Below are 15,113 nucleotides of genomic sequence, written 5' to 3'. Positions count from 1 at the left end.
CTCCTATTATTCTTCACAAAAATGTAAATAACAATAACAAAGGCGAAGAAAAAATGTCTAAGATAATACAACAAAAAAGCACAATCAAATGTTCAGTAAACTATTCATAGGCTTCTTCATTGGTTTCCTGAAATGTATAGGGCTGTAGAAAGTGAGAACCTAACTACACGGTCTCAGTAGAGGAGTTTTAGAATTGTCATAAAAAGATATATATATATATATATATATATATATAAGAAAATTTGTTTTACAACAGTAATCATTAGTTGTCTTATGAATATTTTCGCTAAACTATCCTTTCCTTAAGTCTCGATCATTGGGCATATTACTCACTAATTCAAAATCATGTGATTTTCCATCCAAAACTAAAACATCAAAACACCAATTTATATCAAATTTAGACTATAACCCTCATCCATTTCATTTTTAAAATCCTGTCTTCACACAACTCTTCGAACAACAACAATTAATCATCTGAAATCCAATTTCACATATTATTTATTTCAATCTCAACAAATATACTACAACACATTAATACATACCAAGAGAGATAATTCACCCAATCAAGGTTTCTAACCAAAATTTATTCAACATTCAATCAATTATCTAGTCAATCTCTTACAAGCCACCACAATCTACAATAAATCTGGACTAATAAATCACAATTACAAGTAATCAGACAGTCAAACAAATAATCACACATAGCGAATAATTATGACAAGTAGTACAATTAGCAGTTAACAGAATATCAATTAGGCAAACCAAGTAATTATGCACACCCAAATAATTGTAAACAAGTGCACATGATGCATACTTGTTCTACTGGTCGTGAGCTCACATATTGGTTAAACTACTAGACCTGGCACATCTGATAGCTAACCCGTATATTATCTCTCTATTGCGCATCCTTAGGAGGAATTATCATCGAGGAATCATATGAAATAAAGGAGAGTGCCTTCTTACCTTCTCCTAGAGGTATATGCCATGCCATATAAAAAAACGGAGAGTGCCGTCCCACTCAAAGGAGAGTACTTTCTCACCTTACAACTAAAGAGAGACTATGATGCAACAATAAGAAATCCTCAACCTAACTTGTTCACACCACAATCAGAAATTGAATCGAAGGAAATCCTCAACCTTCTATCCAATCCTCTGATGTAACAAGAGAAGGAATTCTCAATCCCACTTGTCTACTATAACACAAGAGAAGGAATCCTCAACCTCAACTTGTCTATCTGTGAGTAGGACTAAGCCATCGTCCTCACCGTGGGCAGGACGAACCACCATTCCCAAAACATCAATCATAATCACAATTAAACATAACCAAGATCATAATCAAAACCACGATTTTATGTAATCATATTCATCACAAGAATAATTATTCTCGACTTTATCCTCAAGCCGTGAGCGAAAAAAAACCACCGTCCTCTCTGTAGGTGGGACAAACCACCATCCCCACAACATTTATATCTCAAAACAAGTTTCCAAAAACTAATTTCAACTTCATTTTTAAGTTTAAGACTTTCCCAAAAAGACTCGAAAATCATTCTATTTTACCAATCAAATTCAAATACTTTAAATTCACTAAAACTTCTCAAAACATAATTCTTTAATCAAAATTAATCAAATAAAACTTCAAAATAAAGTATCTAGTTTTTATGAAATTAACACTAGATTTCATCATTCTTATTATTCAAATACTCCTATGAAAATTTCGACAGAACCTTCACTAAAACTCGAACCTTTCCACCCTTCAAGGGTTTCATCCAAATCCAATAGTTTCTCAATATGTACCAATCAAACATAATCAAGAATTCCAGCAACCAATCATTTTCCAACAATCAGAAAAGCAATCACAGTTCATAACCATAAACAAACCAACTTCATTAATTAATCTCGCAAAGCATCCATAATCTATTTGAGCATTTAATCAATCACATTCATCCAGTATAATTCAATTTAATCCATAAGACTCGCATAATCACTAAAAATACATTTTTCACATCGATATCAATTTATGACAATTCTTTGAAATACAATAAGTTAAGAAAAAGCCCTTACCTCAATCTTGACTCAACTATGCAACCGAACTAATGGCAATAATATAAATGCCACTACAGCAGCAGTACTAGCAGTTCTGATGACTCCACGCAGCAATGACAGTCACAATTATGGTAACTCAAACCTACGACATCAATACCTCAAAATCTTTAACAAACTAATAACAGAACACTAACAGCGAGGATTCCAGAACAAGAATACTTATTGTAACTAAGAAGAAATGAGAGAACGGAGCAACAACAACTCTGGTAATGACTTCCAATGACGACAATGTCATTTTTCGTCGGCCAGAATCATAGCGACGCGGTCTTCTCCTCCTCCGGAGAGTTCCTCTTCTCTCTATTCGCGTTCTGCTCGTTCTTTCCCCTCATGCAACAACGACTTTCTCTTGTAACTACCCAAATAGCAGCAACGGCGATAGAAGCTTTGGCGGCGGCATTTGTGGCTCGATGGCAGCAGAAGCGGCCCTCCCTCCTTCCTTTCTCATCGTGTTTTCTTCCTCTTCCTGCGTTCTGTCTCTCTTCCTTAGCTCAATTCGGTGATAGACTCAACCCCACCAGCGATGGCGACGGTCCTTCACGCCTACAATAGGCACAACGGCGGCGTAGAATTATCCTTTGTCCTCGTCGCGTCTCCCTTCTATTTGATCTCTCTCTCTCTTTCTCTCTCACGTGCAATAACGTCGGCGGCAGTCCCCCCTCCGCCGATGCCCTCTTCTTTCTCTTCTCTCTTCTTCTTTTTCTTCCGTTCTCTCTTCTTTGCAGCTCTATTTCTATCTTTTTTTTTCTTTCTTTCTTTTTTCTTTCATGAGTGAAGGTAGTGGAGGGCGGGCGGGAGAGTGTGAATTAGGGTTTGGTAAAAGGGATAAGGGTAGAATAGGTATTTTAATAAAGTTAGAGAGTAGAGTAGTAATTGAAAACCAAATATAGTTCAATATAATTATTTTTGAGAACACTATTTATTTACCAACTTATAAATTATTTTTAAATAAGTACCCTAATTTAAAAATTAGAGATAATCTAGTTAATTATCTCTTATTCATAAAATTAAATTAACAAATCCTCCTTATTTTTCAATTACTAAAACTTTGAATTTTAAATAAAGAAATACCCAATTATTATGAAAATAAAATCATAAATAAATATAATAAATTATAAATACTTATTTTTAATTTCTAAAAATTGGGGTCTTACATTATCCATTGCCACTATTTTGATATTTTCTCACCACAAAGATTAGTCATTCCTCTCCATCTCGTTTTTTCGAGTCTAACATGCCTAACGCAGCCGTCTCCCGCTGCTGGATCTGCCGCCTGAAGAATGCTACCGTCAACCACCAACTCCATCTTCATCCGTGACGTTTTTCCATTTTTCGATGATCTGTCTAGCATTTTTTCCTTACCTATTCAATAGCTTTTCGCTAGTTCGCCATCTCTCTAATAATTTGCCGCCTATTTTGCTATTTTCCAGTAGTTCACCAACTCTCATTTTGGCAGTTTTTTAGCCGTTTGCCACCCTTTCAACAGTCCCATCTGTGCTTCTATTCAATAGTTTTGTCTATGCTTCTTTCTAGCATTTCCATTTGTGTTTTCTTTTGGCAATTCCATTTGTGTTTTCTTCTGCAGTTTTATTTACACTTCCTTCCAATAATTCCATCTGTGTTTCATTCCAACAGTTCCATAGACATTTTCTCTACTACTCTCTATTATCTTTCTAACAATAACATTAATACTTTTGACAAGGTTATTGATAGCCTTCCTTACTATTTACTTGGTCCTATCGCAGTGCGTTGATATGAAACCTTGGTTTTCATGAAAATCTTGGAATAATTTGTTAATTTTATTATCCAAAACCATGTTATAAACATGCATGAGAGATATTAAGAGTTTATACTTTAAGAATGTATTTTTCTCCTAGAAACTGTTTCTTTGTTGTGATCTTGGGTTCGACTTCTTACCTATGCATTGTACTTTCAATCATCAAAGCTCAAACAATGGTTGCTATTTATCAAATCAAATAATAATCTATAAGAATAAAGTTCATGCATACACTAACATACATGAGAATTTCTGAGATTTTCTAAGTGAAAATAAGAAGTTTTGCTCTATTTCATTTATATTGTGACACATCAACAATTTTGAGAAGAGAGATACGCTAGTTGAAAGAAAACGAATTTTATTATTTTAAAAATTTAATTAAAACAATAAAAATAACCCACATTAATTACTGATATGTCACAAAATGAATAAATAGAACAAAAACTTTCATTTGCTCTTAAAACACCTAAGAAATTCACCGTACATACATACATCTACATTTGCATGAAGTCCTAGTCCACCAAAGCCACTTTGGTTTAAAGACACATAACTTAGAACCAATAATAGTCATCTAGTCCCATTCCCATTTGGGCTATATTAAAAAATAGTCATCTAGTCATCAATTTTCATGCTTCTGAACACTTAGATGTTTTTTTAATGTAATTTGTTTAAATTCATTTTTTCAAATTTAGAAGAACATGTTCTCTCTTTTTTGGGATGGCGGGGGGATTTCAATAGCGATGCCTTATTATTTATTTAAAATAACCTATTTTGAGTAAAAGGCTCCGTAGCTATCGTTAATACAAGCATTGAACATATCTAATAAAAAACTCGTACAACACAAATCAACCATTTTGTTTCCATTTCCAATACCCTCACCAATTTTCTCTCTTGCATATACTTTCTAGCCTCTCCATTCAATCCCTTGCACTTTGTTTTTCAGGGTCATTCTGTTTTATGTTTTCTGAAGATGGGGCAGCAAACTTTGATTTACAGTTTTGTAGCCCGTGGCACTGTGATCCTTGCTGAGTATACTGAATTTAAGGGAAATTTTCAAACAATTGCATCTCAGTGCCTTCAAAAGCTTCCTTCCTCCAATAATCGTTTCACCTACAATTGTGATGGCCACACTTTCAATTACCTTGCTGACAATGGCTTCAGTACGTTCATGATTTATAGGTTTTATCATTCCTCATTATATTTTCTTTCAAAATTATATTTGTTTATATATATGGATTATGGTGTATGTTTCTATTTTCGTTTTGATTTTTATTTTTCATTTCCATTTGATGATAGTTAACCAGGATAGCAAGAATTTTAAAAGTTAAAATAATTGTTCCTCTTCTTACTAGAATTTTTCTAACCCCTGCCTCTCTTGCTCTAAAAGAAAAAATATAAAAAAGCATGTGAGATAGTTATTATAAGAACAAAATGTGAGATACTTATTCTTGGTGGCCGGGTTTTAAGTACTCGATAAGCCTGGAAATATGCCTTGGTCTTCGTGGAACCACACAATTGTTTTCATTATTAATTTATTATAGTCTAAAAATAAAAGGTGACACTTAAACGAAGATTTTATAATTATTTTTTTGTAAAATATATATTTTTTTTATTTTTGGATGATGAATTTTAAAGATATATTTTGATATATTATAAAATATTTTTTTATTAAAAAATAATTAAATAAATAAATTATACTTTTAAACAAAATATGCAAATATAGAAACGGAAGATTCTAAGAAAATAAAATTGTTACTGTACAAACTTAACGAGCTTAGTAATTAAAAGAAAAGCTGATGAAAAAGATTTGTCAAATAACAAGATAATAGAAAAAATACTAATTAATTTGCCACTCAAATTTGATTCTAAAATATCAACAATAAAAGACACTAGGATTTATTGAAGATAACACTAACAGAGTTAATAAGTTTATTAGAAGTTTTTGAATAAAGATTGGCAAACCGATATGATAACAATTTTATATAAAATGCATTTTATTTTGCAAAGGATGCTTATTTAGAAAGTAATATTATCAACCATTTTCTTTTGGAAAAGCATGACATGTTAAATAGATGCTTGAATTAGTTCACACTAATATTTGTTGTACAACGAAAATATCATCTCTTAGTAGCAGTAGATACTTCATTCTTTTTATCGATTATTATGCCAAAATAATGTGGAGGAAAAATAATAGTTAAATTTGTCTCTACTAAAAGATTATTTATTCTTTAAATTAGTTTTAAATAATTTTTTTAGTTATATTGATTTTTAAAAGATAAAATATAAATTAAATTGGTCTTTTTGTTATTTAGATGATAACATCACTTTAAGTGTTATATAACATGATGACGTGATAAATTAATATCATGTGTTACAAGATGATTGATCAGGTTAGTGACATCTAACATATTTCACGTGCTACTTTACATGTAAAAATGTTATTTATAATCAAAATAGTCTCTGAAAGTTTAGACGTAAGTTATTTTTATCTCTAAAATTTTAAAAATTAATCAAATTAATCCTTATACAAATTTTATTTATTTCTTCATAATATTAAATTTAAAATAACTTTTGATAGTACTAATTTTAATATTATTTTTTAGACTTTAATAAATAAAATTCTCTTTACATAAAATAATAAAAATAATTAAATTATTATAAAATTATTTTGTCAGTTGTATTTTAAAATTTTACATTTTTAAACTATAAATTTTTATAGTGAAATTTTTTTATTTAAACGAATTTATCAAATTATTGTTGATTATATATTTAAAAATTTAATATTTTAAATTTCACTAAATAATATAGTAAAAATTTAAATCTTTTGAATTTTTTAAAATTATAATTTTTATTATTGTTTAATTTATATGATAGAACTCAATAATTGAAAAACCGATTTATGACATCACTTGTTGAATCTTAATATTTTAATATAATTTTTTTTAAAATAACTACTTATTTATTTAGTGAAATTCAAAATTCTATAACTTTTAGTATATAACTAGTATATAACTAATTTTAATATTTTGAATTTCACTAAATAAAATAGTAGTTATTTTAAATGTTTTAATCTTTTAATCTTACTAAATAAATATAGTAGTTATTTAAAAAAAATTATATTAAAATATTAAGATTCAACAAATGATCTCACAAATTGATTTTTCAATTATTGAGTTCTACTATATAAATTAAACAATAATAAAAATTATAATTTTAAAAAATTTAAAAGATTTAAATTTTAAAATAATTACTATATTATTTAGTGAGATTTAAAATATTAAATTTTTAAATGTATAATCAATAATAATTTGATAAACTCATTTAAATAAAATAAATTTTACTATAAAACAATTATAATTTGAAAATATAAAATTTTAAAATACAAATGACAAAATAACTTTATAATAATTTAATTATTTTTATTATTTTATGTAAAGAGAATTTTGTTTATTAAGGTTTAAAAAATAATATTAAAATTAGTATTATCAAAAAATATTTTAAATTTAATATTATCAAGAAAAAATAAAAAAAATTTATATAAGGACTAATTTGAATAATTTTTAAAATTTTAGTGATGAAAATAACATATGTCTAGACTTTTAAGGACTATTTTGATTATAAATAACTTTTTTACATGTCAAGTAACACATAGCATGTTAGATGTCACTGACCTAACATCTCAACTAATTATCTTATGATGATATGTGACATTAATCTACCACATCATCATGTCACATGGCACATAACGCGTCATCATCTAATTAATAGAAGGATTAATTTGACTTATATTTTATCTTTTAAAAATTAATATGACTAAAAAAATCATTTGAAAACTAATTTAAAAAATAAGTAACTTTTCAAAAACAAATTTAGCTATTAACCCATAGATTTGCGATGAAAATAGCATATTCAATTCTAAACATCTGCTAAATATATTATAGGCAGAAGCTAGATACACAATAGTCTACCTAATAAACCATTATTTAACTCATAATCACCTAAAATGTGGAGTTTAACAAAAATGCTTCGTGAAATTGAGATGAAAAAGTCAAGGTATTCAGATTTCTTATGAGTTTGTTTGGTAAAGCATCTATGATATTATAATGAAAAGCTCTAAAAACTAACTAAAACAAATTACATGTTAAAAATATTTAGGATAATATCTAAAAAAATATCTAAGATATTATCTCAGGAGAATTATCCAAAAATTAATAAAATAGTGGTAGCCTAAAAAAATCTAGTTACACCAAATTGATTACGATGCGCCAGCTTATAAACTCTATAAATAGCTCATAATAAAGTTCATTTGTTCGAGTCACAACAATAACAAAATTATTTCATTTCTATAATCATTCATCAAACTATCAACCACCATCCTTAATACATAATTCAGTACAAACACATTAACCTAACTTAAAACTATTTTATAAAACTGATAGTGAGCATAAATTCGTTCATTGGATTAATAAAGGAAAATAAAATTCATATTTATGATCAATATTTTCAAAGATGGTAACGATTTAATGAGAATATATACTAGTACTCGTGGTATAACAACTTACATTATTACTTGATTTTTAGGTTAAAAAGATATTATACATCCCTTTCTTTTTTCTGATATGCAGTATAATATAAACTTTTAAGAGCTATTTGCCTCTATTATCATAAACTTAACAATAGTTTCATTCACATAGTTGTATTCTTTGGATTTTACACCATATCATAATAGAGGTAATACCTAATACTTTAGTTCATTGTTTGTGCGTGGCACAGTAGTATTATCATAATGTTTTGAAAATTGAACTAGTGGTTTAATTTTTGGTCATAAAACAAACATTGTTAGTAGGAATCATAGATCTAGTTAGATTATATTACCAATGCGGATAGATATACATACCAATATAGTAATCTCATAAATACTGATGTGACATTTTGTAAAATCCAAAATAGATTTAAAATGAAGTTGTAATGTATGTTTGGATTTTGACATAAAATGATGGATTTATTTTGGATGTTGCAGCCTATTGTGTGGTCGCAATTGAATCTGCTGGTAGACAACTTCCTATTGCTTTCCTTGAGCGTGTCAAGGATGAATTCAGCAAAAAATATAGTGGAGGAAAAGCATCAACTGCTTCAGCTAACAGTCTAAATAGAGAATTTGGGTATCTAATTTTATAATCAAATTTTTTTAATGAATGCACATATTTTATTACATAGATAATAAGCATGCCATTCCAAAATGATCTAGTTTGATATTATAAAAGTTATATAGTTATGCATTCATGCCAATGATGCCATTAACTAGCTTGCCTTTTCATGTTTTTAAGGCTAAAATTTATACTTATCACCTATCTAGAATTTATTATCAAATTATTGTAACTCTTTTAAGCTATTGAATAATGATGTTCAGAAATATTTGATAACAAAAAATAATTAGTCAAAAATAACTATAAGTTACTTTATTTAACATTAATTAATTGTTGAAATAATTTATAAATGTTAAATAAGATAATTTCTAACTGTTTTTTTTTTCGTCTCTGTAAAATTACCAATGATGTTGGCTATTTTATAATGTCATATTTGTTTGTTGGATCCCGCTAGGGAGACAAACAATGACTATTGAGTTATGAAATGAACATCTCCTATACTATTTAGAATAATCATCCGAGTACAAGGGATAATAAACATCTTCTCGAGTTCGACAAGGATCGAACTCTTAACCTTTCGGATCTAGCGCTTTAATACCATGTCATGATACCACTCATCCCAAAAACTTCGGCTGATGGGAAAATGTAACACTAATAATTATATCTCTAATACTTCATAAATCTCTATTTATACACATACTTTCCCTTATTTTATTTATGGTAATTGCAGGCCAAAATTGAAACAACAAATGCAATATTGTGTTGACCATCCCGAAGAGATCAACAAGCTTGCCAAAGTAAAGGCTCAAGTTGCTGAAGTTAAGGGCGTAATGATGGAAAACATTGAAAAGGTATGATCTTTATGAATGTCATTATTGTTCTTTGTTAACAAAACAATATAATTTATCTGGAATAAAATAGAAGATTTATTATTTTTTTTTTTTTTTGCAGGTTCTTGATCGTGGAGAGAAGATTGAAATGCTAGTCGATAAGACTGACAATCTTCGCTCACAGGTTAGAACGTGAAAGATAATTCATTGATTTAAATGGAATAATTTTTAAAATAAATTACTTCAATAACACTTTTAAAACTAAATTACTTCACAATATAGTATTTTATTTAGTGAAAACGTTATTTAATTTTGTGGAGTTTTTAAATTTAAAATAAAAGATAGTAAACCAAGTCAAACCATAACTAATTTTAGAGGTTCAAAACATTACAAATCATAAAAAAACTCCCACAAAATTTTTTTATTATACTAAAAAAATACATGCTAGTAATATGTTTCAAACGAACGACGTCTAAGAAAGAGAATATTGGAGGCTAATATTTTTTATTAATATTAGCTAATATTTTGGACTAACAATTTATATTTATACTATTAGAATTTAGAAGTTAAGATTTAAGGTTTAAAATTTTGTATTTAATATAGAATTGACTAAATATTGGCCAAAAAATATAAATTTTATTCATCATGTAGCATTATTTGTGTTTTAGGTGTAGATATTATGGTATGATCCAAAACCGTGTTGATTTGCTTGTGTTACTTATACAGGCACAGGATTTCAGAACACAAGGAACAAAAATGAAAAAGAAGATGTGGATTGAAAATATGAAGATCAAATTGATTGTTTTTGGAATCGCCTTATTGTTGGTTTTCATCCTTTTTATGTCAATATGTCGTGGCTTCAGCTGCTTAGGCTATTAACAATTTTTCAGATTTTGGACTTCAGTAGAAAATAGTGGGGTTGGTGGTTTTGTCATATATTTGTCTTAGAGATCTACCAAATATAGCAAGTACATATCTCATGAGGTTTGAGAATAGAAAAACTAGGTTTGGCTAATCAATGTATGTCAAATATCTTTACATTTATAATAAATGTATAATAAATGATTGATAAATGCAAGATAGAACTTTGATGGATGGAGATTATAAACCAGGACAGGGACTCTATCCATAAGGACAGAACCTATATTGTGTTTGTTTTATATTCGCAAAGAATGTCATTGGTAAAATTGCAGGTTTTTTTTGGTAGTATCTTTTAATTTGACAAGTTAAGTAATAATGTATCGTGAATCAAAGTTTTATTTAAGAGTTTGTTGTAGTCAATAAATTATTAAATCTATAAAACAAAATTTAAATTCTTAATACTTGTTTAAGCAAATAAGTAAAATAATCACTCACCGGACTAAATCAAGTTGGTTTAAAACTAGAAATTTTGATAGCTTGAATTGAGGGAGCATATAGGCTTAATCCAATCAGAGTTAGCCATGTGAAGATGGTTCGGTCCATTAGATTTGGTTCTTTTTGTCGGTGTATGTAAAAGAATGGCGTCGGAGGTAGATTTTGGGCTAAGAAGTGGTTATTGTTCATAATCGAGATTGATGAAGAACATTACCAATCTTTAAATTCTTAATGATATTTATGGAATTCTCTCTGTTAAATCTCTGAAAAAAGCATAGTTGTCAGAATCGAATTGGTGATCGAATTGGTCAAATTATTAAATTATTGGGTCATTAGTTTAACCGGTGGATTACTGGTTGAACCGGTTAACCCGGTCCTATATAAATAAAAAATAAAAAATAGTAAAAAATTTAAAATACATATTTTTACTAACATTTTAAGAATATTTAGCTATTCTAAAATAATATAAAACAGAAATAATAAATATTTTGTTAATTTTACTCTATTATAAATATTTTATTTTGTTTTTATATTAAAATAATAATTATTTTCAGATTTTAATAACTTATTAATAAATTTATATCTATTATACTATTATATACTACAAGTATTTATTAAAAAATAATATTAATAGATATTATATAATTATGAAAAGAAAAAATAAGTTAATTTATAATTATTGTTAAATAAAAATATAATTAATTTAAAAATATGTGAGTTTATAACTAAAATTAAAATAAATTAAATAAAAATAAATATATTTGCTAAAAGATATCTATATATATAATAATTTGTAAACATGTTAACTAGAATTGTGATAGTCTAGTGGTTGTGAGTTGTTCCTTTTTCAGTTTGGATAGGGGTTCGAACCCAACCCCACCCCACCCATTTTGAAGGGGAATAAAGTTCGAAGGACAAATAGGTCTTTGAAATTTTTTTTCATTATGCTTCTATTATGAGAATTTAATTTATAAAATTATGCTTGTATTTTAAAATCTAGTTAACTTGTTGTATTCTGCAATTTAAATTATTTGTATTAAAATTGCAGAAATCAGGCTTGTTCTATTTCTACTTTTTTTCTTAAATTGTATTAGTTCAGTTTTAGCGCATTTGTGTATTATATTAGAATTTGTTAAATTACATTGGTTTAGTTTTCATCATACCAGTGACATTAGTTAGCATCAATTCATTTATGCATCAAGTTAGCATTAGTTCATTTGTGCATTATTCATGTATTAAGTTAGCATTAGTGCATTTGTGTATTATATTAGAACTGGTATTTTTATCCATAATAACATTACGAGAATAATTTTTTTTAAATTATAGTTCACTTTGTTCTGACAGTATAAATTATGCATGACACAAAAAAATTTATAAAATCAAACTACTTTTACAAAAAAGTCGTAAGTTGACAAAAGTTTCTGCTAAGAAGACCAAGATATCTGCAGATAAAAAATTAAATAATAAGATTTTTAGTTATTATTTTTATATGAAAAAGTCTAATTTTTTATTAATAATTAATTTTAACATTCGTTATCTAAAATTTAAAATAATTTAATGTGTATACTTTTATATTTAAAATATTTTAATTGTAAAAAATATCGAATGACATATTTTGATTTGTCAAATTATTAATATAAAATATAATTATATATAGAGTAAAAATAGTAGAGAGAAATATAAAAATAGAGAGAGGTAGATGAGAGAATTTAGAAAAGGAGTTTATTAATTTTAAAAAAATCTCAAGGACCTATTTGTCCTTCAACTTTATTTGTAAAATGACATCAAGGACTTATTTGTCCTTCAAACTTTATTCCCCTTCCAGTGTGGCACCGTAACGGACACCTAGACACCGTTTCAGCCACGTCAGCCAGTTCCGTTTGGTGTATGAGAGGCAAATAGATGGAAGGACTAAATTGTCCTTCGTTTGTTAAAGTCAGGGACTTTTTTGTATTTAAATTTTGTCAGGGATGTATTTGTCAAAAATTTGAAAAGTCAGGGACCTATCTGTCTTTTTCCCTAATTAATATCTATTGGTTCGGTTTGACCAGTTTTACCAAGTTTGACTGGTTTTAACCGATTCACTCCGGGTTTGACTGATCCACACCGGTTCTCATCCTTGTTCGGTTTAAATAGCGGACCGGATCGGTTTGGAATCCGGTTACTCACCAGTTTTCTGGTCGAACCGGCCGGTTCGGTACGATTTTTACAACACTGGAAAAAAGAGCAGAATAAAAAGATAATATTATGTGTGAAGTTGTTTTGTTAAAATCATGGTTCTGAAAACTGAACCGGACCGATCGATTCAACCGGATTAATTGGGAACCGGTCACCTAGCCGGTCCGGGTGAGATAAAAAATCGTCTGACAAAAAATCGGTGAAAAAATCGGTCGTACCGGCGGTTAACCGGTGAACCGGAAGAACCGTCCAGTTTTTTAGCGGTTTTTTGTTTGAAAGTAAAAGTGTAAAACGGTGTCGTTTTGTCTCTTTATTAAAAAAAAAAAACAAAAAGAAAGGCTAAACGCCTAAGCAAAACGCAGCCCCTCTCCCTTCTCCCTCACTATTCAGTATTCAAGCAAAATCCCAAATTGAACCCTACCAGAGCAAACACCCAATAGAAGCCCTAGCCACCACCTTCTCCACCATTGATCTCCTCTCCTTGGCCGCCAGCGGACAGACCGTGGCTGTCGTCTTCAAGCGCTCTCTCTCTATATCTCTCTCTGTCTTTGTCTAAGCTCAAGGTCCCTCTTCGACCTCTCTCGCCGTCGCTGCTTCCCCGCTCCTCGCCATGGGTCCTCGTTGCTCCACTCCTCGCTGTGGGTCCTCGTTGGTCCACTCCTTGCCGTGGGTCGTTGCTGCTCCATCCTCGCCGTTTTGGCTGTCGCCCCTTCTCTTCTCCTCTGATTTTAGGTAACTCTGTCTCACACTCTTTGAGCTCATTCTGTCTTCGCCATTCATCTTTTTCCAACTAATTTTGAAGGTTTTGAGTTGAGTCTCTGTTTTGAGTTTGAAATTGGATTATTTATTTGATTTATTGAATGTTAAACCAAACATGCTAGAATTTGTTGAATGTTGATGTGATTCTGAGTATAGATTCTGAATTCAATTTGCTTAATGTTGAATTGGTTCTGAATTTAATTTTAGGTAACTCTATCTCACACTCTTCGAGCTCTCTGAGCTGATTCTATATTCTGAATTTGAAATTAGATTATTTAATTTGTTGAATGTTGATGTGATTCTGAGTATGGATTTTGAATTCAATTTGCTAAATATTGAATTGGTTCTGACTTTAATTTCAGGTAACTTTGTCTCACACTCTTCGAGTTCATTCAATGAGAACATGTTGATTAAACTAACTGATTAGAATTCCAAAAAAAAAAATATGATTATATACTTTGGGGTCTTATATTTGGTGAATTTAGAAATTTGTAATTGAATTGAATTTTATTGTGTTACGATTATATTTGAAATTTTGTCTTATATTTTGTAATTGAAATTATTTTGTAATTGAATTTTGTAATTGAATAGAATTGAATTTTGTCTTATATTTGAAATTTGTAATTGAATTAAAATTAGTTTAAAAATATTGAATTTAAATATTTAATAATTTTAATGTAAATTTAATTAAACCGGTTCGATTCCGGTCCGATTTCAGTTAGACCATTAAACTATTGAATTAGTCACGTGGCTGATTCATTGACCGGTTCGGTTCTCGCAATCTTGGTTAAAATTGTTTGTTATATGATATAAGAGTCATCTTATTTATAGGGATATTACTAACTAATCTCATACATATTCATTGTTTAACTACTAGCTATTGTTAACTTAACTTCCAATTACTAACAGTCCTAATAATATTTTAATATGTTCTCGCAAACTAGTAGATGAAAAATGTTAATAATT

General features: G+C 28.8%; 1 protein-coding gene across 1 annotated transcript; it reads left to right on the top strand.

Moving 5' to 3' along the window:
• The first annotated feature begins 4,702 nt into the window (after nt 1–4,702).
• On the top strand, nt 4,703–10,781 carry LOC130961890 (putative vesicle-associated membrane protein 726). The gene is made up of 5 exons (XM_057887928.1): nt 4,703–5,037; nt 8,898–9,039; nt 9,755–9,875; nt 9,976–10,038; nt 10,581–10,781. Exons 1-5 carry the CDS (start codon nt 4,848–4,850, stop codon nt 10,731–10,733), a joined length of 669 nt encoding a protein of 222 aa, XP_057743911.1. The 5' UTR covers nt 4,703–4,847; the 3' UTR covers nt 10,734–10,781.
• Nucleotides 10,782–15,113: the final 4,332 nt, after the last annotated feature.

This window comes from Arachis stenosperma, chromosome 2 (assembly GCF_014773155.1).
Source record: "Arachis stenosperma cultivar V10309 chromosome 2, arast.V10309.gnm1.PFL2, whole genome shotgun sequence".
NCBI lineage: Eukaryota > Viridiplantae > Streptophyta > Magnoliopsida > Fabales > Fabaceae > Arachis > Arachis stenosperma.
The sequence above is the reverse complement of the archived record's forward strand: the minus strand, read 5'-3'. Positions and strand labels throughout refer to the sequence as shown.